The 26,635-nt window shown below is 36.4% G+C and overlaps 1 protein-coding gene and 1 long non-coding RNA gene across 2 annotated transcripts; one reads left to right on the top strand and one right to left on the bottom strand.

Moving 5' to 3' along the window:
- Positions 1-451: 451 nt before the first annotated feature.
- LOC131002753 (uncharacterized) lies at positions 452-1,460 on the bottom strand. Its single transcript, XR_009094396.1, has 2 exons — positions 1,001-1,460; positions 452-919 (listed from the first exon to the last, which is right to left on the bottom strand). It is a non-coding gene; the product is annotated as an uncharacterized LOC131002753 (long non-coding RNA).
- Positions 1,461-14,356: 12,896 nt separating this feature from the next.
- LOC131002751 (heavy metal-associated isoprenylated plant protein 37-like) lies at positions 14,357-16,112 on the top strand. The gene is made up of 4 exons (XM_057929222.1): positions 14,357-14,623; positions 14,696-14,766; positions 14,903-14,978; positions 15,163-16,112. Exons 2-4 carry the CDS (start codon positions 14,728-14,730, stop codon positions 15,903-15,905), a joined length of 858 nt encoding a protein of 285 aa, XP_057785205.1. The 5' UTR covers positions 14,357-14,623; positions 14,696-14,727; the 3' UTR covers positions 15,906-16,112.
- Positions 16,113-26,635: the final 10,523 nt, after the last annotated feature.

Below are 26,635 nucleotides of genomic sequence, written 5' to 3' on the forward strand. Positions count from 1 at the left end.
ATAATAATAATAATAATCTAGATAAAATTAATGGTGCATATCTATATATATCATGTAATTATTAAAAATTAAGCTATAAAAGAAAATACTAGAAATTCACTATCAATAATAAATCTAAATATTTGGGGTGTTACACCGGCCATCTTCTACACCTTTAACATCTCAACATGCAACTTACTTTTATTTAACCAAAATCAGCAGCCAACATTCCTCCCATTCCTCCTTAGTTCTTCAATAGCCAAAGAAGAGATTGACTTCATTCAAAGCTCTTACAGTAAACCTCAAGTGATTCCAGCTAGACACCAAATACCAGCTACATCGAGGTTACTCTAAATTTCTCTTTATATTTTTTTCTAGTTATTTCTAAATCAAGCATCAAAGCAGAACAAATACACACATACGCATAATCACTATATTTTCCTAACTATTACGGTTAGGAGGTTCCAAAGAATTGATTTTGTTAAGAAAAGAAGAACAGAATAATACACACGCACACATGTTTATATATTTTCTAAACTATTACATTTACAAGGTTTGATTTTGCTAAGGAAATGATAAATGAATGATGAAAGAACAGATTTCTAAACAAAACCCTAGCTTTGCTATACTTGTGAATCTGGACTGAATTTGGGGGTTCTTGTACTCTGTCTTGTATGTGTGTCCGAGAACGGAGTGATGGGGGTGAGAGCAGCCGACGGCTGCTCATGGCCGGCGACGGCGCGGCGGTAACCGCCTAGCCTTTGTCCTGCCAAAAACGAGAGAGAAGAGGGTAGAGAGAGAATTGGTTAGGATTTCAGTTTAAAAAAAAATAAAAAAATAAAAAAAGAGAGAGAGAGAGACGGGAAAAAGGGGTAAGAGAAGAAGAGAGGGAAGGGAGGACTTATCTTTTTCCGGCAACCGGCGGCGGGTGGCTTCCGATCTGCCAAAGAGGGAGAGATTAGATTATAAAAAAAAGGGAAGGAGAGAAAGAGAAAAACTAAAGAAAGTTAGGGTTTTTTACCAGGGCAAACGTACGGCGATGGCGCGACGACGGAAGCTACACCGTTGTGATGTTCCAGATCGTCGGAAAAGAAGGAGCAGGCGGCGGCGCCCCGCGGTGGGGTGTTTGCTGTCCTGTTTCCGGCGGCGGTGCGGCTTATGCCGTGTCCGTGCACGTGTGAGTGTGTAACAGAGAGAGCGAGGCTAGATGAGGGAGATGAGGATGCGACCATTCGGCCGGAGGTGGAGCGCAGGCGGCGGCGGCGCACCACAGTGGTGGCGTCTGTTGCGCCTCGGTCGACAAAATGCGAGAGATAAAGGAAAACTGAGGGGGAGAGAAATATAGAGTCAGGGGGAAGAGAGATGCTGAGGGAGAGAGAGAAGCCGCGCCACTCACCGGCGGCGGTGGCGGCGCCGTTGAACGGCGGCAGGCAGGAGGCGAGAGGGAGCCGAGAGGATAGAGAGAGTGAGAGAGGCGTGAGTTGCTTGTCTGTGTTTTGTGTGTGGTGTGTGTGTTTTGTATATTTATATGTGTGTTATAGAATTAGGGTTTAAATTTTAGGATTTATTATTTAATTTGTGTGGGCCGAAAATTTTTACAAAAAAGAAAGAGAGTGGGCCGATTTTTATTTCTATGTGGGCCGATTTTATTTTAATTCTGTTGGGCTCTTTTTGTTCTTAATTGATGGGTTTTTATTTTAGTTGTGTGGACTAATTTTATTTAAATGCTTGGGCTATTGTTTTAAATATGGGCCTACGAATCTTGGCCTTATTTTTTTAAAAAAAAAATGTTTGAATTTACACTAAATTATTTAGTGAATTTAAATCTCTTGACTTAATTTTAATATTGAAAGTTGGGACTATTTATTTTAAATGAAGTCCGTTCTTTTATTTAAATTTATTGATGCACTTCAAAAGAAATATTTTGGGATTAATCCCTCATTTTTATAATATTTCAAGGCTTTATGAGTATGGATTTTAAATGGATAAAATATTTTATTTCATCTCAATGGGGTTTAAAATGTCTTATTCAAATTATATGTAATTGAATAATGAAATTTCTCATTTATTTACATAGTAAATAAATGGTGCATGATTTTATCTCTTATGTGAGCATGTGAATTTCTAAATGATATTATGTTTAAGGATGTTAATTTCTTTTATCTTGTTTGTTATGTGATTTACGTGAGGTCATGACTAGTCAAGATTCTATTGGTTTTCGATTGTCTTTAATGGAACGAATTATGGATGCTAGAACCCTAAAACATTAAAAGATATCCTAGGCACGTAGAATTAGACTTTGTCTTATGACAATTTCTTCACGGACTTATCGACTCTTCATTAATGAAGGTCCGGGTGACAGAAAGTGAAGCCGAAGAATAAGCGACTCCACGCCAGCTTTAAGAACGTTTAAGGTGGGCATTATTTTATTATTACGTATATAGAGATCCCCTGCGTGACGTAGGCCTCATATGCGAATATATATGCATGATATGTTTTGACTATTTATTCAGTTCTTATAAAATGCTTATATGTTCAATGCCCTTTATGAAAATGAAAATGTTATGAAAATGAAATGTTTATGAAATGATTGACTGCCAAAATGTTTATGTTTTTATATGTATCCTATCTGTGTTGGTTCGCCAACTTTAAAGGAAATCCAATTGGGATCCTATACTAGACAAAGGTCGCTAGCTAGGGTTAACGTGTACACTCATGGAGACCGCGAGTCGCTTGCGACCGGTCTTGGCGTCCGTGGTAAGGAGGCCTCCTTCCCGGCGCGTGATAGAAAGGGCAGATATGGATCATATAGACTGAAAATGGGATGCATCCACCTTTATGAAAATGAACGAAATGTTTTAGTAAGCGCAGGTCATTTATGAAAACCCCTGTGTGTTACTGTTATGGCAGTTCAATTTATATATGTATGCATGTTGTATTTTCGGCTTATGTCACTGAGTATTTTTATACTCAGCCCTGCATGTATTTCTAAATGTGCAGGTTGAGCAGGCGATGGAATGGATCGGTGTTGAGCGGATTTCCCTTTTGATGTTTATGTAATGAAACCTTGAGTATGCATCTCCATATGCATAACTCACACGTTTTTCCGCTGCAAACACTCTGACTTATTTATCGTTTCTACTTGAACTTATTGCTACATTATCTTGTTTAACTTTCATTTGGGGTTTAGTCGTTATGGCTGGCTCGTTTGTTAATTACCCAAGTGGTTATATATATATACCACTAGTTTGTTGTTATTAATGTTGGTTATTTAGTAAATCCCTTTTTAATTTCCATTTCTTATTGTTCACCCAAGTCATAACCCCGGTTAACCCGTCATTGGGATAGTGGGCTGCGACATTTCTAGCTTGGGACTTTCATAGCTCGTTGTCCATCCAATGGTGAAAGCTGAGCGGGATACAGTCGAGAAGATCAGAACTGGAGTCTTTCGACACGATCATCAACGATCTCTGCATCCGCTTCACAAGTAAGTATTCCTAACACCTATATGCAGCTTTAAATTCATAGGAGCATGTTTAAGATTAATCGTTGTATGATAAATTAATAATAACCAAGAAACGATCATCGGGCAAAGCGGAACGTTAATTCAATTTAATATTCCTTCACAAACGTAGCAACTATTATCCGCCAGAAACGGTGTTAATTTTCCGTTTGTATCTCGAGCACACCCACGACTCTGTGGTGGGTGTCGACCAAAATGGGCGAAGTTTTGGGGTTCCCTCTGCACCCAATACAACGCTGAAAACGTTCTCCCAAGTTCAACGTGACCTCGCCGATAGCATGTTGATGAGCCGGGACACCTCTCAAATGAATCCGAACGAATTGGCGTTTCACATGTGCAAGGTGGCGGAGATCAAGCAACGAAACAACATCCGATAGATTTTTAGGATTTTTTATTTTATGCTTGTTTTAATTTAAGTAATTTAGGATTTTAATTTCTTGTATTGCAACTTTAATTCAATCAATGTAGGATTTGAATTTGAATTGAATGAAATTTTAATTTATCAATTATTGTAAATTTAAAATGGAAACTAGAATAAAACTATATCAAAAATAAAATAAAATCCATTGCACCCAAGTGGGTGCAATACCATTGCTGGAATGGGTGCAAGGGTTGTTGATGCTCTAAGAGAACCCCGATCTATCCATGAATTGTGAGCCTTAAACATAATAGAGCGCTTAAAATATTTTATTGGATAAACAGTTTGCATTTCATGAAACAATTAGTGCTTATATCACTTATTCTTACATTTGGAAAAGTGAACTCACCTGGGTAGGCAAATCCTGAAGAATATAATCATAGAAACTTGTCTTTGGAAAGAAGTGCTAATCCCCTTGGTCCACAGCCTGCAAGAAATTCTATTCTTAATAGGTCTCGTGAAACTAATCTTATATCTTAGTGAGCGTGCTAAACATTCCTGATTCATCACGTCAGATTTCCAAAATTTAATTATAAAAATTAAAAACTAAAATCTTGAACTAAAGACACCAACAATATCATTGCTCGACTTTTCCTTGATAATTGGATTTAGGAAAATAAATTTAAATCATAACTGCTTTTATGTGAAAAATGCATAGGCAAACTTATTTCATGCTCAACTCATATAATAAGTAGTAGTAATACTTAATATATGCATGTAATAATGTATATCATATTATTATGAAATCAACCTTTAAAAATAATTAATCAAACCCAAATATAAGAACTAATAAACGAATTGAGCTTAGTCAAATTAATAAATTAATTAAACAAGCCCAAAAATTAATTAAAGGTAATCCATCTCTTTAAAACAATTCAACCCAAACTGATGTAAAAATGGCAGTCATATTCAAGTTAACAAATCTTGGCCCAAAACTATTAATAAACCAGGCTCAATTTAATAATTGCAGCCTATTTTAATGAAGGGTGATTGTATTCAAAGCCCCATTTTACTCTTCATAACCACTAACTTTAAAAATAAATAAAAACAATATTATAAGTTTCCTAATATACCCTTGGGCTATATGACTCTTGTTCAACTGGAATTTTTTAATAAATCCCCAACACTCAACAATTATAACATCATAGTAAATTCTCGCATCAATCATTCGAAATTCTGATTGATTATTGGTTAAGTCTGCTGCATCAGCATTTGATAAGAACAGTGAGTGGAGACTAACGCGAAGAAATTTTAAGATTCCTATTTTTGGCGACTTTTCTTATTCTGCTTTTCTATTTCAATTTGCTTAAGCAATTGGAGAAAGAAACAAATCGATGGGGATTGTGCACCTGAATCCAACATTAATATAGAGAAAGGAAAATAATACGGCCGCGGTGATGACGACGGTGGTGCAGACTACACATTTTTTAGTTGGTTTCATAGGGCAACTCATTGGGGGCTATGTCAATTTATGTTTGGTGGTTCTGTTTCTTTCTTCTTTTGTCTTTGGTTGGACTTAGATGAATTAATCGCTTTAGCGATATGGCTGTAGAAAGTAAAATACAAACCTGCATATATGAATACAGATTGTTTAGTTATGGCTGGAGATTTTTTTCGAAATGAGTTGGTGGAAGAATAGAAGAATAGTCTTATAGCCCAAGGGCAGATTAGAAAAATCAAATATTAATACTCCCCCGTTCCACGAATCTTGACACGTTTGATTTCGACATGGAAATTAAGGAGTTGTAGATTTGTGTTTTAAGTGTGTAGGTAATAAAGTATAAAAATGATAAAGTGGGAGAGAGAGAATGTGATAAAGTATGAGAGAGAATGTAATAAAGTGATAAAGTAGGAGAGAGAAGATGATAAAATAGGAGAGAGAAGGTAAATACTACTATATTTAGAAACGTGTCGAGATTCGTGGAACGGTTCAAAAAGAAACACATGTCAAGATTCGTGGGACGGAGGGAATAATATTTAATTTTTATGTGGTGGGCCTGGTGGCTATTGAAGAGTAAAATGGGAACTATGTTACCCTAACATAAAAAAAGATGCAATCCAATTCATTAAACAATAGGGCCCGATTTACTTTTAAATGAGAGGCCCATTTTAATAAAGTTAAAAGCCCAAATATGAGCCCAACTCACTTCCCCTTTTTTCTTCTTCAACACACCTAACGCGCACACACACTAACAGACACGACACACACAAAGCACCCCCTTATTGCCGCCGCCACGGCCACGGCCACCGTCTCACTCTCTCCGTTTCACCATCTCACAGCATACACACACAGAACTCATACGGCGCCACACCACCGCCTTCTCTATTTTTCGGCGACCGCAGCGGCAGCGCCACCGCCATCGCCCTAAGCCCTGAGCCCCTTCACCTCTTGCCAAGGCCCTTCTCTCTGTTTCTCCCAGCAACAGAGCCGCCGTGCACCCGAGCCATCCCTCCCTTCTCTCTCATCTCAGTCTCTCTGTCAGACGGACAGCGGCAGCCACTGTCGTCTCGCCATCTCACGGCCAGACCCTTTCCCTCTTGAGGCGACTCTCATGACGGAAACATCACAATTTAAGACTCACTTACTTTATTAAGTTCTTGTTTTGTGTATATACAAAAACATTGTATTTTCCTTAATATCCTTGGTTTAAACAAAAGCTTATACAATATGTAATGTGTTGGTTTGCAAAGTCTTACTGAGAAATTGAATCATGCCATGGTCTTGAATAAAAGCTGAAGTAGAGGAATTTAAAAGTATAACTAGTGGTGCCGCCGGTTCCGGGCCCAAACCGGCGGTTCAGGGTCGAAATTTCCGTGAACCTGAACCGGCCCGGATGAAATGTAACGGGCTGGTTTTCTGACCCTGAAACGGCGGTTCCGGGCCGGGCCGAAAACCGGCGGTTCTGGGCTTTTTCCTTTTTTTTTTTCAATTTTTTTTGTATTCTTTTTTTATGAAATTACATGATTTGTGATGAAATTTCAAAATTTTAATTCAACTTAAATTTTAAAATATAAAATATAAATGACTTGTGTTGAAAATTTAATGATTGTGATGAAATTAAATGATTTATGTCATATTTTAAAACCTTAAAATATCTCAAATTAAATGACTTGTGTGGAGGATTGGCAACCCTTTGAACCTTAACCGGCCCGGATGAACTGGCGGTTCGACCCTGAACCGGCCCGGTGGTCAACTGTTCCGACCCGGAACAGTTGACCACCGAGCCGGTTCAGGATCGAACCGCCGGTTCCGGTCGATCGGAACAGTTGACCACCGGGCCGGTTCAGGATCGAACCGCCGGTTCCGGTCGATCGGAACAGTTGACCACCGGGCCGGTTCAGGATCGAACCGCCGGTTCCGGTCGGCCCTTGGCAACACTAAGTATAACCTTTATATAAACTCTTGTTGGTTGATTTCAATATTGTTTCTTTACTGTTGGCTTTCGAATTCTAAGATCTCTTTACTGGAATGATTTGTGGTGATTTGCCAAATGACTTGTGTAGAAGGGAGAGTGGAGAGGTTCGACTGTAGTATTTGTTGGACAAGAGGTATGGCTTTGCAGAAATTTGGTGGTCAGGTTGAGTATACAGTGTGAGGAGATTGAGGGGAAAATAGTGTATGCATAATTGCATACTGTGTTGTGTTTGCTGCTGTACTAGGTAGGTGTGGGTGGGTTGAAAGGCTAATTTAATAAGTAAAACCTAAATTACTAAATATATGAATTTAATTAAATGGTTTTGGTTGGGCGTCATCATAAAAAGGTTTACTTTCTAGTATTCAAAATCAATAAAGCTCAATGTCCAAATATAAATTTCAAAATCCAATACACATTAATAATTAAAGTCCAACATAAACTTTAATTTAAATCTTATGTATATTAAAACTAGCATTTATGGTAATCTATATATATATAAAAGCTCAACCTTAACCAATATAGCCATTTTGGCGGGAAAATGAAGAAGCCTTTTAACCAAGATATAATATCAATCATTTTATTATCCACTAGACCATCTCTTTCCAAACTTGGTCTTCAAGAATATACCTTTTAAATATGCTAATCTATCCTTTCAATATGTTCTTGGAGAACAAGTATACTTAGCCTCCACATTTTGAGCTCTATAAATAAGATGAAATTTGCACTCAAACAATAATCATGGTTGCTCTACTCATCGGAGCATTTGAATTTACCAACAAAATTCTTCCATTATCGCCACTGTCAGTGCTACTGCAACCACCAACACCACCCAAAACCCAAAACCACGACGACAACTAGAGAAGAAAAAGATGAGAAAGAAGAAGCAGCAATTTTTTTTTCTTTCTAAAAAGACCTCAAACAATTTCAAGAACTTGGCTTTCACTGATAAAAGAGAAGTAGAAGTTTGAAGCTTTGATTTTATTTCTTTGCCTTTCAACTTGCTATGTTGAGTCGCGTCTATAAGTACCGAATTGAGCCGCAACGGCGGATTTGGGAGTGAGGGCGAACGAACTTAAGGAAGAAGAAATGAGAAAAAAATAAGTGGCTCTGTAATATTAGGGGAAGAAGCGATGCTGATGAAGGGAATGATATTAGGGATTTTATTTGTTTGAATTTTTGATATGTTGATGGAAGGAAGAAGAATATTTATGCAGAAGTGGAAAAAAAAAAAACAGAGATGAAAAAGAAGACATGGGAGGCGCAAGTTGAAGATGAAGAAATTAGGGCTACCCTCTTACCTTTAATAATCATAATATTTTATTTATTTATTTGTTTGTAATCATGGGCTTTGTTAACTTTTTGGCTCTATTTTTGTTTAATAGATTTTTTCATTGATTTTGGGTTAAAGAAAAAGAAGATTAATTTGGGCTCTATTCTAATTTTGTTAATTTTTTTTGTTAATCATGGGCTTTGTTTGTTAATTTATTTCGTTGATTTTTTCCTTGAATTTGGGTTCTATTCTAATTTTGTTAATTTGGGGATTTAATTTGCAATAAAAAATAAATCAACTTTCAATTACATGACATATTAAAAACTATAACACAATAATAATTAAAACAACGTTTATAATATAAATACAAACAACATAATTGTAATTTTTGTTTATTTAATATAGTAATAAATTTAATATCTTTTATTTAATTATAATATTTAAATTTCAATATAATACTTATTTCATATAAAATTAGTAATTGAATTTTTTTGGAGTGAATGTATAATTTGAAAGAAATTTATATGTACGATAGAAGTAATAGGTAAACTAGATTGATACTTAGAAAACATGGGCTCAAAATATGGAGCCAAAATTCAAATTTCGAATTTTAAAATTCAGCCTAAAATTTGCCTATAAATACAAGTAGCATTTGCTCATTTCTTCTGTTTATTTTCAAAATTTATTATCACAATGCAGACTTTCTCTCTCTATTCTTGGTTGTTCTAATTCTTTGTTATGTTTTTTATTTTTATGTTTTTAACATTTTTAAATATAGTATAAGTATAAGAAGAAATATATATTATAGCTTATTTTGCGAAGGAAATTAAAAAATGACCATATTATTACAAAATGATGTATGTAAGTAATCTTTAAATAATAAAACTCAGTTATTGAAATGCAGGGAATTAATAATCAAACTCTCACTTGATTTGCGAGTTTTGGAGGGAAGAGTGTTTTGAGTAGAATGTAGTATAGGTGGCCCCAAAAACTGGAACCGAGAATCAAACCGTGAAATCGAACCGTTCGGGACGGTTCTGGAATCAAAATCGTGTTAGACGGTTCCGAACCGAAACCAAAACCATGTCCAGTCATCTCGGTTTCGGTTCCACAAACCTGAAATCGGCAGTTCTCGATTAGGAACCATAACCAAACTGTGGAACCGCGAACCGCCCAGAATTGCCCCTAGAACCGGCGGTTTCCGGTTCGTACCGTTATTTTTTTTTTGTTAAATACGTACTATATTTTGAAGTGTTATATGAAATGTAAATAATGTTGAACCATTTATTTAGGTTATAAATGGTTGAGGTTTAGTAAGAATTAAACGTGAGAATGAGAAATAAGGATTGACCATTTTATTTAGATTGTGAAAGGTTGAAATTTAGTAAAATTCGATGTGGAAATCATGTGTATTGAAAAACATAAGTTCATGTGCTTCTTTTATATCCTTCACTTTTAGGAATGAAAATGGGTCGTATCCGGATCAGATTCTATAAATACCAAATCCAAATCCGTTTTATTTTCATAGATCCAGATCCGCCCCAAATCCAATGGGTTTTAAAATTTATGATCCAAATCCATATCCGTTAGATCCGTGGGTCTACGGATCTAGATCCGCGGATCCACTATTGTATTGATTTTTAATATTTTATTTATGTTTTATATATTTATATTGTGTAAAGTAATAGTATTGTGTATTGATTTTCAATATTTATATTTATGTTTTATATTATTAGAAAAGTAAATATAAATTATAAATATTATATATAAAAAATGGATTACTCATCGTTAGGTCTGAAAATTCTTATATATGGAGACGATGAGGTATAAGTTATTCTTATATATATCATTTATATATAATTATTTTCAATATTTTGGAAACTATACATATAATATTTACAAATAAATATTCGTCAATGTTATTGGCAATTGTAAAATAATATATATTTGTATATAACTTATTTATTTAAATTGAGAATTATTCACAATCATTTAATGTATCAAATTGTGAAATAATATTTTCACTATTTATGTAAAATAGTAAATGAAAAATATAAAATAGATAATAAAATATATTTGATATTTAAAATTTACATTTTAGATTATAAACATATTTAGTTATATGATGTATATGAATATAGTCAATTATGCAACCCGCACGTAGACGAGACCTCAACAACATTCAACGGTGGAAAAAAAAACACCGCACATAGGCGAGAACGCCCTGCATGTGGGACCTCAGCACCAAACAATATAATACAATAACAATACATCACCACATAAAGTGGGAAAACATCACCGTCAGACGGGATTGAACCCAAGATCTCTAACAAAGAAAAGTATTTGAGTGTCTCAATATAAGATATAAATTTATGATTTTTATTTTAGAATGTCATTTTTTTTAGCTTGCACAAATATTATGCTTTTAGGAAAAAAAATTATTCCATACTTTTGTGTAATTAAATGAACCTAATTTCTCTTAAGGTAGAATGTTATATTGTGTAGGGACCATAAGTTTGATTGATTATTTCGCACAAATATAATCGTGTAATTGGATATCTTTTACGTTTAACTTTTTACGTAATAAACATGCTTTTTATTCCATGGGTTACTGATTATTTACTAATTCATAGGTTGGATTGATTTTAGCTTGCACATTGATTATTTCATAGGTTGGATTCATTTTATGTTCGTATATCAATGGTTACTAATTATTGATATTTGAAACTTGAAATTTTTTATTCTCAATAGTATTGTTTATATGGAACTCTATGGAATTGATTTGTATAAGATATTTTGTTGTTTGTTATATATATTTTGCTTAATTTAATATGATATTTTTTCTTATGTTTATAATTATATTTCATGTATTTGTGAATTTTGTACCCGTGCGTATGCACGGGTAAAATACTAGTTTACATAATCACATGCTCAATTTAAATTAATATGCAACGCATATGAATTTAAATAAATTAAATTTACAGAAGATTTGTAAATTATTTTGTTAGAATTAAAGTAAATTTATTTTTATTTTTTGGTGTGAATCATCTCATAATACCGACAGAATGTTGTCGGTGATGGGAGATTTTCCGTCGTCAGTTACAAAAATTTACGGATCAACGACAAAACTGCAAGGTCGGCGCACTGTTGGTCGGTAAAGCTGTTACCAACATAGTATCCTTCTTGTCGAAAATTTGACGACGTCATCACCGACGGATCTCTCGTCGGTGGACTGTCAGCCGACGTCATCGACGAAAACGGCGACGAAATCGTCCATCGGTGACAATTGATGAATCCAATTCTGTTGGTATTTTTATTTAATGTTTTCTTATTTACCTAGTTATCGACAATACTGATCAACAATTACACAAATACATTATCAAAACTATTGATAAACCAAAGCATTTCCTAAAATAGTAGTACTAGTACAATAAAACCAATATTCAAGTATTCGTCCAAATTTCATAACATAATTCTAAGGCAACAAAGTTTTAAGTCATTAAACACTACATCAAGAAGGTCCAGGTGGTGGAAGCCTAGCTGCTATAATCTCAATGAGACGTTGTTGCGCTAGAAGCTGAGATTGCATGGCCACATTCGCAACTCGTTGTTGCTCGTCCCTCTGTCTCTGCTCCTCTTGCTAAGCCTCGAATCAAGCCATGAAGTCATCTCTCTTTCTCAGGCCTCCTGCAACTGTTGCTCCAACTCCACAATTCGTTGTGGATCGACAGTATGGCCATGCAAGTGAGATGTACCACTCGACTCCTTACTCCTATAGCCAACTCCAAACATTCTCTTCTTCTTGTTGAGTACACCAATAGCCTCCACGTACACCTTGCTCATATCGACCTTTGGTGGATCAAACTCATCATCCACAGGGTGACTCCGAGAAGCAACTATTTCCTGGATATTTTCCTACAATAATATATTTATCATGATTTATACTTAAGAATAGAGCAACAAAATAAATACTTAGACAAATAATAGTTGATTACGTACTCTAATACGTCTAGACCTCTCATCTGTATAAGTGTCATCCTTGTTCTTATGAAGGATCTCATTAAATAATTTTTTTTATTAACATAAACCTAAAAATAAATAGTACTCACTTCATCCACGGAAAAGAGTCATACTTACTCTTTTTTTTTGTCCATGGAAAAGAATTTTATTTCACTTTTTGAACCATCAAATTATACCTTAACTCCTATATGTAACTATAAATTATACTCCATCCGTCCACAAAGATTGTGTGTTTATTACTAATTTCGTCCGTCCATAAAGATTGAGTGTTTTTCTTTTTTAGAAATCTCATTTATATTTTAAACCTCATTCACACTCAATATTTACAAAATACACACTCTTTACTTTACAATTTGGTGGGTCCAATACTATCCTTTAATACTAAAATCACATCTTCCAAATTTTTTATTCAAACTTGTGCCCTCCACTCCACCACACACTCTTTGTGGACGAAGGAAGTACTTTTATTCTATTTTTTAAAGCAAGGAATACAAATGGTACTTTCGTTTTTACTTAAAACAACTTTATTAAAATATGTGTTTATCCTTAAACGAAACTCATCTTTATAGATGTAGGAAGTATAAAATATACTCCCTCCGTCCACAATTTTAAACTCTATTTGCTCTTAAATTTTTGTCCACAAATTAAAGCCTTATTCGGCTTTTTGTACTTTTTTACTCTTCTTCTTTTCTTATATTTACTACTCTTTGCCTCTAATGGACCCATCTTAAAACACCTTTACCATTTTTATATTATATATTTACTATACTTTATCACTAGTGGACTCACTCATAATACCTTTATCACTTTAGTCAACTACCTTTACCACGTTAGTCAACTACCCTTATATTTCATCCACACTACATTTTTCAATTTTCTTAGTCTCCGTGTCCACACCAAAGTGGGGCTTTAAATTGTGGACGGAGGGAAATCAGAATTTTAAATGATATTGTAAAGGTAAATATAAAATAAAAAATTAAATTATTAATAAAATCTAATATTGAAAATTGTCTCTCACCATGATTCACTTTACACCTATGATCCTGGCTTATTAGCCTTTTGAATTAAAAAAATAAAATTACAAGCTAATTTACGCATGGCAAGAAATAAGGGGGTTATGCATGGGATGAGATCCAGTGTCCTACAATTTTATGTGTACCACTGTGTCCCATTCTTATATCTATTATTTTAAAAATATTTTTTTACAAAAATAAAATTTATTATGATACTATGAATTATATTTAATTTTTATTTTAAAAAATTAATTTTTTTTTTTTGAGAATTTTTTTTTTTAAAAAGTATATATCATGACTTTGAATTTATCAACCTATTATTAACTAATAAAAGTGAAATTAAATGATAAAAAATAATTATATACCCTAAATTGATGGAATAAACCCTAGTTAATAATCATAAAATTAAACTAAAGCATATAAAGTTGAAATTGAAGAAAATATATATAAAAAAATAAATAAAATTAAAAGTGAGACACAAAGTGTGACATAAAGTGTGGTACATTAAAAACTCATTCCGTCATGCAATGCATTGATATGTAGGATGGAACGTCCCAAATTTGGGAGGGGTAGAAATAAGTTGTGCCTGTCAAGTCGCAGTTGTTTTTATTAAATATTTTCTCAGAAATTGGACGTTAAATCACATCATTTCAAACTTGAGATGAAAACACATTAATCTACCTACATTACATATATAGAAAGAGAGTCTAGCCCTTTGCTTTACCCGCTAAACAAAAGGGTGCCCCCTCTCTCTTATCTTCTGACTTTCATTTTATAGGCCAGCTTTAACTATTTCTCTCTGTCCCTCTCTCTCTGCATTCCGTCTGTATTTTTGATTCTCTACTACACTTTGTCTGTCTTTGCATTTAATTTAATGACCTCTTTTGCACCTCACCCCCTCACCATTTTTAAATGCTTTGCAAGAAACTTCCCCCCACCAGCCACCTCATTTCTTTAACTGAAGTTGAACAAGTGTAAAAAGAGGTTCAAGAATCTTCCACTATTTGTGCATTGTAGTTGTCTTTCAAGAATTTGATTTGTATATCCTTTTTTTAGGAGATCTTACATTTCCAAACAGCACTCAAGAAATGACTAAAGATGAGGACTTTAAGCTGTTCAAGATCCAGGTACTCTCTCTACCCCTCTTCCTCGTAGACATTCCAATCTTCTTTAAAAGCCAACTTTATTTAACTTTTAATACTACTATGTTTTTAGTATAAAGTTGAAATCTTCTTTTATTTTACTATCTTATGTTTCCTGTAGACTTGTTTTCTCAGAGTGAACATACACTGTGACGGCTGCAAGCAGAAAGTGAAGAAAATCCTTCAAAGGATTGAAGGTTTATTTTATCTTTTGTTTTGCTTCTTTTTTCTTAAAATGGGGTTTCTCTGTTTTCACTCTGTTTCTTGAAATGCTCATATATTCCAAATACACAGAAAGGAGAAGTCTTAGTTACATGTTTGGCACGTGTGAGATATAGTATGATGTTTCTTGATTGTGTTGTTGGTGATGTCAACGAATAGGAGTTTACCATGTAAGCATAGATGCAGAGCAACAAAAGGTGAGCATCTCAGGAAGTGTGGGTTCTGCAACACTAATCAAGAAACTAGTGAGGGCTGGTAAGCATGCTGAGCTCTGGTCTGAAAAGGGAAACCAAAATCAGAAGCAAAAATCCCCTAGCAAAGAAGACAGCAAGAGCAACAAAGGGCAGAAGCCCAAGAATCTTGAATCCTTAAAAGACAAGCACAACTTCCCGTTGGTGTCGGATGACGACGACGGCGAAGACTGCGGCGGCTACAGCGAAGAGGAGATGCAGCTCTTAACGGCCATGCTGAATGCTGAGGCGGCCAAGAAAGGCAATAATAACAACACTAATGCTGCGAAGAAAGGAAACCAAAATCAGGGTTTATCAAACATAGGCGTTGAAGGGACGAGGGGAAATGACATTAGTGCTATGATGAATCTTGCTGGTTTCCACGGCAACGGAGCAGGCATTCTTGGAGTTGGAGGTGGAAGTGGATTTCAGCTGCAGCCAAACGCCGGGGGATTTCCCTTCAATGTGGGCTCGGCGGGCCACAATCCGGCGGCGTTGAACGGCTACGTCAATCCGATGATGAGTCTGCAGAGCAGGCAGCAGCCGCAGATGATGTACAATCGATCAACGTTGATTCCTCCCACCACGGGCTACTACTACAACTACGCCGTTGCTGAGCCTGCTGCAGCTGTTTTCAGTGATGACAACGCTACCAGCTGCTCGATTATGTGAAAAATTCGACTAGTATTTGTGTTTTTGGCTTTTGATGGTTGGACCGTTATGTATGTAAGTATGTTGGAGTCTGATGCTAAGCTTGTAAGTTTGTAGTTTCAAGCATTAGGAGTTTTGGGACTTTATCCTATTATTATTATTATTGTTATTATTGTTCAATGTTAGAATCCCCATGCTTGTGTAATGGAGTACATGATGTTGTTTTTCTTATTACTTCTTCCTTCTTTCGTAAACAAAATAAGTACTCATTTGATGGTGACATGAATTTTAAGAAATTAATTAAATGTATGTGATTGGAATAAATGATTCACTTTTATTGTGAGTGGGTTGTGTGAGTACACTTACCAAAAAAATGAAATGATTATTCATTTGATGGACAGACCAAAAAGAAAAAAATGTAGGTTCTCATTTCGTGGTGTATTTATTTGGATAACAAACTAAACTGTATCATATTTTGGGAATATAAGTGAATTTAGATTGGCCCAACTCTAAGCCTAATGTAATGTCTTCATACATGTGATCGCTTTAGATGTGGCCCAAACTAGTATGTGCTTGCTTGCAGAATCAAATTTAGCCCATGATATTTTGAAACTCAATTCAAATTAGTATAGCTATCTGAATTTAATGCTAGCTCCCAAAAAAAAAGTGAACCCTAAGAAAAATCAACTTATGATAGAAGAGCAAGTTTATGATCTGCATAAGGCCTTATTTGATATATAGTTAGCCCACGTTTGGTTGGGTGTTATTAGAGGTTCGAAAGAGGATCAATTGATTGAATCCATTACTCATTGTTTTGTTTGGGTAATGAGTTAACCATTACCTTACTTGAGGGTAACCCGATCACCCAATTTGTTACCCCTCAAAATAGAGGGGAAACAAAAGGAAAGTGAATCCCTTACTAATGATTCATTTCCATTGTTAAAAGTAATGGATATTATTACCATTCCACTCTTTTATTTGATTTTATTCTCTTTTCAATCCCCTACTTGAACCAAACGAGCACTTAATATGAATGTCCATCGATGTGGTTTATCCAACTGTAGGGATGAAATAACAGATGTTGGAGTCATCAACAAAGAGATATACGCGGTTGCAACAATATAGTGAAAGGTTGTATACTGAAAGCAAGACTTTATGCTTGTATACATTGATTCCTTTGTTAACTGTGATTCTTCTATCTAAAATATTGTTATTGCATAATCCTATTATAATCCAATTTATCTCATACTATAGATTATATGGTGTGTTGTAGATCACAGAAGATCATATAATTGGAAAAAGTTGAGATATAAATTGAGTTCACAATCGAGGCAACTATGGACGAGTTGCTGGTTTAGATTGTAGCATAAATAGATAAATAGTTTGTCTTAGCTATTTATTTATGCTAGTACCTTCGTGTATTGAACAGGATCACAGTGAGATGAATTCTTATATTCTGACTAATTAAGAATCAAGATCTCGGCGACTTAAATAGTCTTAACCTTAGTTGGATTAATCGGTGTGAATAATAGATTGACTATTGCTTTGATTTATCATGGGTGAGAGTTCTCTTGAAGCTCAATATACTCGATACTTTGGGTGATAGCAATTATTATTTGACATGCGATTATATTGCAATAAGGAACCGTGTCCTGCTAATAACAGCATGATAATATCCTCTCGAGGAACTTAATAAGTTTATCGTATTAAACCCTGCAGGTGGAATTAGTTCCGATACGATAATAAGTTTAAGTGGTAGCACTCGAGATGTCGTTTATAATTAAACGACTAATTAATTAATTAATTGATTGTCAGAGGAATTAATTAATTAATGGATATTGGATATCTTAAACACGGGGATTAATTAAGTCTAATACTAGCCCCGACTCACCTAAAGAATAAAGAGGTAATTCAGTATTAATTTTCTAGTGGAATAAATTAATACTTGTGTCTCGATTTTATTCTGGGCTGAATAGAAAAATCGAGCACTGGGAGGCCAAACTTTATTCAAGCTAGTAGATCCCCGCTTGGCCCAATAAAGGCTTCACTCCATATGGGGCGTCCGTCCATCTATTTCTCACTTAAGCCTTTGGGCTTTATCTTAGTTTGATTAGATGATGGGCTTATTATTTAGGGTTTTAATGCCCAGTATAAATAATAGGTACAACCTTAATTCTAATTACTTGTGACATTACGTGAGATAAAATAGAGAGAAATCTGTGAGAGCACAGAAAGTGAGGCGGCGCGTTTCCCTAGGAAAAGAAGAGGACTTGAAGATCGTTGCCATCCAACGTCAAGTCTTGCCGTGGGAACAAGTTGGAAGATCAACACTAGAGTCGATCATTGCCGGATTGCAAGTAAGATTCTATCCTCTTGCTATAGGCACATAGTTTTTGTATGTATTCGTTTGATATTCGAAATGGATCACGGGCACGTGAATCATATGTCAAAATATGGTTCCTTCATATAGAGTATCTATTGCTCCACCATTGCGCGGCACATACACCACCGTAACGTAAGGATTCTCTTGCTTTAGCCTTCTCTCGCACTCTCCGCCTCCAAGTCCAACTAGCTCCGGCCATGCTGTTCTTTGCCCTACAATGTAACAGATAACTCATAGAGTGAAGAAGCCTTGAACATACATCCCAAATTATTTGAAAGGGGATCATAAATACCTTTGTAGGTGCAAATTCTCGCGGCACATGGTAGATAAGGAATTCGCCCATCACCGATTTTTTATATCTTTTTTATTGTTAGAAAAAAGGACTTGAGTAGAATATGTTGTGATTGGATCGCTTAAATACTTATTTCTTGGGACGTAATTGTAAATTTAATTAATTTGCAAGTAATTTTTACAGTTTGTAATCCAGGCATTAATTTTTTTTTTGCAGACTGTTTCAGTTAATTCAACATGCCTATTTCTGTAGGATTAGGATCCTCTGTTGTGCACTGCACCATGTTGTGCACAAAAACAAGGTGATGTGCATTTAAATAGGAAAACTTTTGGAAAAAAAAAAAGAAAATACAAAAATACTAACTTACCTTATTTTTGTGCACAGCATGGTGCATTGCACAGCAGATGATCCTAATCAATTTCTGTATTCAGAATTTTTGCATGGTACTGTTTCAGTTAATTCAACATGACGTGATTAATTCACGAACTGATGATTTTACATTTAGGGTGTGATTGTTACTCCCTCCGTCCCATGAAGCAAGATTAAGTTTTCTTTTTGATTTGTCCGGCCCGTCTTTGGAAAATAGGGTTTGGGCCCCCTAGGGTTTGAAACACGCAGCTAGGGTTTGGAAACCCTAGTTGCCGCCGCCACCTCCCTTGACACCCGCTGCACAGCGCCACCGCAGCAGCAGCTCGGCGTGCGCCGCATCAGTAGCCCGGCGTGCGGGCAGCTCAGCGGCAGCAGCCTCGGCGTCCTCGGCGTCCAGCAACAGCACGGCATGCAACAGCAGCACAGCAGCAGTCCCCGGCGCAGGCAGCAACAGCGGCAACGCGTCGCTCGCTGGGCGCGCAGCTCGCAAAGCGCGCAGGCGCGGCCCTGGGCGCGCACAGCCCCTGCCGACTGCTTCCTTCTCCGCCGCCTGACCCGCAGCCACCAGCAGCGTGTGCAGTAACCTCGCACGGCGCCCTCGGCGAGAGCAGCGGCAGCGTGCACGGAAGCCTGACCAGGCACGCGGCGCACAGCGCGCGCTGCCCTCGGCGCCCGCAGCCCGCTCGCTCCAGCCCCCGGCAGCATTCGGCTCTCCAACGTTCGTTCCTTTCGATGTTGATTCGTCGTCGTCTTCGTCTCGTTTCACAATTTTACATATTACAAAGGAAAAATAAATACAATTTGAAATCCTAATCTAACCACGGATTTTCTCGCGGTGAAAAACGATTACAACGTCAAAACGACGTATCCCACGAATCAACAGACCACGAAGAACAACAGCAGTAAAAACAACGCACATTATTAATCGTACATAAATTAATAATAGAGCCAAGAAATTAATCCTGGGCTCTGATACCAATTGAAGGAATATTAAACTGAATTAATACTCTAATGTCCGATGATCGTTTCTTGGATTATTATTAATTTATCATACAACGATTAATCCTAACATGCTCCTATGAATTTAACAGCTGCACGTTGGTGTTAGGATTACTTACTTGTGAAGCGTATGCAGAGGCTGTCGATGATCGAATCGAAAGACTCCAGTTCTGATCTTCTGAACTGTATCCCGCTCAGCTTTCACCGTTGGATGGACAACGAACTGTGAAAGTCCCAAGGCAGAAAGCTCCCACACGTTTCCTGCGCCTCTACAGCTCTCCAAAACCCTAATTTTTATAAGTGTGTTTTTCTGAGAGCTGACAGCTGTATTTTATAATAAAATAAAATACATGGGGCGCCAGTTTCTAGGTGGGGGGCGATTTCTGCTCCTTCTAGGGCTAGGAGACTTTGGGCCAGTCCAGGGACCAGATACAAGGAATAAAGATGGGTCTCAAATAAATTAATTATCTATGGTCAGCCCAGACCATAATTAATTTATAAATATTAGTTCATTCCACTAGAGAACTAATATCGACTTACCCCTTTATTACCGGTGATGAGTCGGGGCTTGTATTTAGACTTATTAAATCCCCGTATTTAAAATATCCGACATCCATTAATTAATTAGAGCTCTGACAGCTTAAATTAATTAATCTCTTTGTAATCCTTAAGCAGTACCACTCAAACCTCATTATTGCGCCTGAACTTAATCAACCTGCAGGGTTTAGCGCAATAAACATTATTGAGCTTCTTAAGGGGATATCATTATCCTATATCGGATACGGGTACTAATACAGATAATCAAATATCATATGTTAACCGCTATCACCCAAGATACAGAGTACTCAAGTTACTATATAACTCTCACTCATAGTATGTCAAAGTGATATACGAATTAACATATATATATGAAATCTTATTAGTATTAAGATCTTATAAGTCACCGAGATCTTTGATTCTTCACTTAAGTCAGATAGAAGAATACATCTCACTGTGGTCCTATCAATACGTTATGACGTACCAGTATAGACAAGTAGCCAAGACAAATTATTTTCATCTATACCGCAGCCTAAACCGATGACTCATCCTAAAGTCATCTCGACTGTGATCATATTATATCTCTTAAGGTAAATCCAATTATATGGTCTTCTGTGATCTACAACACACCATATAATCTACTTATATAGAGATAAAGAACATACATATGCAATCATGAACACAAACAGATAGGAGATTAAAACAGTGAACATAGGAATCATTGTATACAAGCATAAAAGGTTCTTGCTTTCAGTATACAAATTCAACAGGTTTTGCTACGATTTTGGGACTAATTTCGCTTTGATTTTGCCTTATGATTTCACTATCACTTTAATTTTGTGAGTTCAGGGCCATCGGGGATGGACCAATCACTCTAGTCTCTTAGCATTGATTCAACCTCTATGGGCAGAATTGCACGCTGAACTGCACCACTAATGTCGAACAACAAGTGACAAAGCTGATGTTGAAGATATAGATCCGTGAATTCCTAGTTACAAGGGAATAAGGGATACCAATCTCTGATGCGATAGGACTTATAGCTGGGATGCACTTTTTCTAGCCATTGTTGGGGTTCATTACTCTTTATTCTCCAGAGCTGACCATATGTTTATTTTGGCCTGGAGGATGAAGAGGGCAACGCAGGGCGGTGGTCTTTGAAGGGAATGGGAGCATCAAGAGGGCAGCGCAGGGACCGGTTTTCAAGGAAAAAATTTAAAGAATGGACTAAATACAAGAGCTGCGCAGGGGCATTTTCCGTGGAGGGGGTGCAACGTTTTTTAGAGAATCTATTGACAATGCTGTCTTCTTTAGCACTTATGAGTATATGCGTTATTACATGCATAAACCACTCAAAGATGCCTCCTCTAATCTAAGCCATGTGATTGACGTGGGAGTTGGGATTGTAAGTGGCGGCCTTGGTGGGATAGTCTGCTGGTCTGCTGTGCTACCATTAGATGTTGCGAAGACCATAATCCAAACTTCAGCTGACAAAAACCATTCAAGAAATCCAGCCAAGATTCTAGAATCGAGCTGCGCAGGAGCTAAACATGAGCGTCACCCGCACTGTCCATGCTTTGGGAATCTCTTGCATCAAGCTCCTAAGGTTTCCTCTACATGAAAACTCCTAATTCATAAATGAGACTTTGCCGTATTCTTGCGTGGTGCAGAGAACTCTTGCTCTTGATACTCATAGCTGTTTTCAGAAACTCTCGCGGACAGAAATAAAGGAAGTTAAGAGCTTATGTTGAAGTGGTCCGATGGACAGAGATGAACACCGGTCATGACATGGGGAAATTATCGATAAATTTGTTACAAAAAAAGGGGCCATTGCTATCGCCAGCCCTGCCATTTCACCCCGGAATCAGATACTTCTCTCAACTGCCCTGCGCAGGACTCTTGGGCGCAATGGGAAACTTCTAGCTCTGCTCTATAAGAGAGTGGGTAACGACAAGGCTGTTAGTCTTCGACAGGGAGAAGCTCGAGTAACCATGACTGGGCCTGATTTGATGAAAAAGATTTCTCTTTCTTACAAACTTTCCTAGTTTCAATCCTTTAATTTCTGTTCACTTTTTTACTATAATCTCTTATGGTTTTGTTCAAATTTTGATTCAAGGGTATATCAAAACCAAAGCATTGGGCAAAATTTGGTTGGTTAGGGGAATTGTTAGCTGAAAGGGCCAGCTAAAACTCATATGTTAAGAGCCAACATCAGCTTCATACGTTGATCGACGAGATTAAGCTAAAGTGTACGAGGAATTTCAGTGCAGAGTGTGGGTAGATTTCTGGTGTGACCAGCTTGCTTGCCTTGATTTTTCGACTCCGCATCGAGAACAACAGGGAAAAGTTATTACTAGAAGATGTGGCAACAGCTTTGTGTCGTATCGTAAAACCCGGTATATCAACAGCAGGTATGGTGCAAAGCTTGGTTGATGACAGACTCGTGTTTACTTGCAGAATTCTTGGGCTAAAGAACACGATATACTTGCGCTTATTCTGGACAACTCTGTACGTTGCGGTGCCAGGCACGATTTGTCCAATGGGCATTTTAACTTGTCAATGATTCTTTATGTTTGAGGTTCCGCTTGGTACCGGCAGGAGAAATATAGTCCACATGAGATGGGATATTATGATTCAAGCCATGAGGGCTGTATTTGGTAGTTGAGCCATGCGACTTTTGCTTACTACTACTTCCATGATTATGGGGAAATAGATAAAGGGAAGTACACGTATATACATGTTGCATAATGCTATAAATTTCATATCGATTATGTGGACGACTGTGCTGACTTGCATAGCTTGCTCATTCATATTCTAAAATTTGCTCATTTTCGATTGGTTTTGTTTTGAGGGTTAAGATCTTGAATTTCATGTCTAACAAATAATGTTGGAGCATGATTTCAATGGAGCATGATTTCAATCCATTGTAATATTTCTCAATCAATTGGCAGAGCTGATTTTACATTATTCTTTACATTAACACATTATTTTGAAGTGTACAACTCATTAAGAAACACCTTGGACTTCGAAAATCAATGGTTGGTAGTGGAAGATTATCAATTACAAGTTTACAAGTGATAAATACCTGTGCAGCCTAAATGTCTCATTTGTATTGATTTTCTATTCATATTAATACATGATGAAAATTACCAAAAAAAAAAATATGTTTGCTTCTAAAATTTTAAGGGTAGCGCTGACGCGCTTATGGTTTTTTGAAAATCAGCACTGGCATATTTACAAAGAAATACAAATGCATAACATGTTTATTTAGATCATTCACATGTTATAGGGTATATATCTTTATTTGCATTCATTTGAAAATATACTAGTTAAACTATAGTTTAACATGTTATAAAATTTCAGAGCATGGATTACAATTGAAAGAACAGCAGACTTGAAGACACGTCGTAAAACATAAAATTTCTTAGCTAAGGGTGATGACCGAATAAACACTAAGCTGCGCTGCAGAATTACAAAAACTGCGCCGAAGAATTTCCTAAGCTGCGCATCAGAAAAACAAAATAGCAAAAGAAAGAGAGGAATTAGCGGAATAACAAGATAAAGAAGAATTATTGGGCTGCACAGGAATGAAACCATGCAGAATTATTGAGTTACGCGGGAATGAAAGCAAATAGGATTACTAAAGCCGCTACATAATTTTCTAAGCTGAGCTGCAAAATTTCCTAAGCTATGCATCAGAACTTTCTAAGCTGCGCTACAGAATCACCAGCCTACGTTGCAAAATCACTAAGCTGATCTTCAACACAGGAATTCTAAATTGTCTCAGCACAAAATATCGTAGTCGTGTCTAACATAAAATCTCTAAGCAGTTTCCAGCGTAGAATACCCGAGCTGTTGTCAGTTCAAAATGTCTATGCTCCGCGCAGGAATATTGTAAGCCGCGAAAGTTAGACAGGGTTCTTTGATTGTCTATGCTCCGCGCAGGAATAACGTAAACTGCGAAAGTTAGACAGGGGATGAGCCTTAAGTGGCAACTCAGCCGCTCTGCGGATATTTGAGCCTTAAGTAGCAATCCGGGATAGATAGATGGTCTAGGAAAAATCACGAAGAACAAGACATGCAACTACTTTAAACATTAAAAATGAGCGCAAACCAACCAAGCCATTCTCAGCATAGAGCCTTAAGTGGCAACTCAGCGCAAACGGATATTTAGGCATATTGTTCACAAACAAATCGGAGAATTACTAAAAACATGGTCATCTATGTCATCCCCGATGCAGGTTATCTACATTATCCTCTGCACAGGTTATCTAAGATCCTGCCATCTTTGATGATGTTCAAAGAATCAAAAGGAAAAATTACTATCTTTTTCATCTTAGTTCATTTGCAGCACTAAAATACTTTATCTCTATTGTTTTGCAAAAATTGATAGTTCTTATCTAATGAGTTGCAGGGAATCATGTATGCTTAAGTTGACTCGGGAGAGCAGCACAACGCTGATTCTACACCATGCACCACTGGTTGAACACAAAGAAGACACCGTTCAACCAGAGTAGGGGGAGTAGCTGATGAAGGCTAGAATACTCATTAGTGTTGTTCTTAACAACACAAGGGTATTTCGTCTAAATTACTATTATTATTACAGAAACTAACAGCGCAGGTACGATCGAATATCTTAGATAAAAGAGTAAGAAATCCACCTAAGCAGATGGAGTGAAGAATGATTACACCAAAGTGCTTTTCCGCGCAGCCAAGTAGCTTTCCCACGCAGCCGCGCAGCCAAGTAGCTTTCTCGTTTCGAGCTTACCTGCGCAGCCGATGTATGATAATTCAGTTTCGAGATTAAGACTAGTGTAGTGGGTTTTGGGCCTAACTGACTAAATGGGTGGGCCTTTAGAATTAGGGTTAAGGTTTACCTGTAAACTATAAATAGCACATCTACTGAAAGGGGGGGGGGGATTCATTCCAACAATTTACCTGTAAAATGTAAACTCTCTTGAGTCATAGTGAAAAACGACGAAGAATCTCCCGTGGATGTAGGTCTTGATGACCGAACCACGTAAATATTGTGTCGTTCATCGCTTTATAGATTAGGTGTTGGTTTCATGCTTTACCAATATTATATAAATTTAATGTAATATCTAATGAATTAATATATTCTTATAAATATATAATATGTAAAATAACCTTAGAATAAAATATGTAACTGTAATACCCGGGCTTTTGATGAAGTGTTTAATTGCTTGAGTTTGAGTAATTAGGGTTTAGATCCATTGTTTGATTTACTTTGTAAAGATATGAGGAATTATATGAAGTTTTCTTGTTATTTTTAAGATGTTGAGATGTTATTTTGATGATGTGAGAATGACGTGGGATTTTATATCCGTAGTTGAGTTTGAGTATTTGAATAATTCGTGATAATTATTTGAATGAAAACGATGAACTCGGAAGTGAAATCTGAGTCCGTTAAGACGTTTTTGAAATTTTTGACTTTTTGACGATGAATAGTAAAATTCGGCTATTTCGTCTTTTTGTCGACTTTCAAAATCTTACGTGCACGTCGTCGAGAAATATTCTTAGTTTTTTCGATACGAGTCCAATAATGAAAGTTTTTATTTATATTTTTTTTGGACGATGAGTGAATAGTAAACCGAGATTTCTCGATAAACGAACCGAGCTTGTTTATCAGAATTTTGAGAACGAGTTTGCGTTTTCTATATTTATATAGAATAACGAGTGTAATGAAAGTGAGTAGGAGTTAAGAGGGCGAGTAACGAAGAATATGGGTAGTTAGTCGTTAAAACCATTTTTGGTTAATTACCATTTTTAGAGTGAACTACACTTCATGAAGTTTTTGAGATCAATTGGTATGAGAGTTTATGATGATTGAGTTGGTTGTTATGAATTTTTAAAGATGACACAAAAACAGCAAAACTTTCTAGATAACAACTTGATTATATTTGTTTTGATGGATGATACGATATGACTAAATGGTGTGAGTTGTGAGAGTTTTGATTTACGCACATACGTGTTGGTATCTGACACTCGAACAATTGGCTTCGAGTATAAATGATAGTTTACTGATAAAGAGTTTTGATGATTTTGAATTGTTTGGTTTGCGTTGAAAAGATGTCAAGATGTTAAGTTTTGAGTCGAGAGACGAGTTCACATAGTGAGATTCACGCGTTGAAATCTCGTGGCTGACATTATATA

The sequence above is a fragment of the Salvia miltiorrhiza genome, unplaced genomic scaffold (assembly GCF_028751815.1).
Source record: "Salvia miltiorrhiza cultivar Shanhuang (shh) unplaced genomic scaffold, IMPLAD_Smil_shh fragScaff_scaffold_178_2, whole genome shotgun sequence".
Lineage (NCBI taxonomy): Eukaryota > Viridiplantae > Streptophyta > Magnoliopsida > Lamiales > Lamiaceae > Salvia > Salvia miltiorrhiza.

Coding starts and splice junctions, on each gene's coding strand:
- LOC131002751 (XM_057929222.1), top strand. CDS start 14,728: ATGACTAAAGATGAGGACTTTAAGCTGTTCAAGATCCAG. Junction 14,767..14,902: donor TTAAGCTGTTCAAGATCCAG/GTACTCTCTCTA, acceptor TGTTTCCTGTAG/ACTTGTTTTCTCAGAGTGAA. Junction 14,979..15,162: donor AATCCTTCAAAGGATTGAAG/GTTTATTTTATC, acceptor GTCAACGAATAG/GAGTTTACCATGTAAGCATA.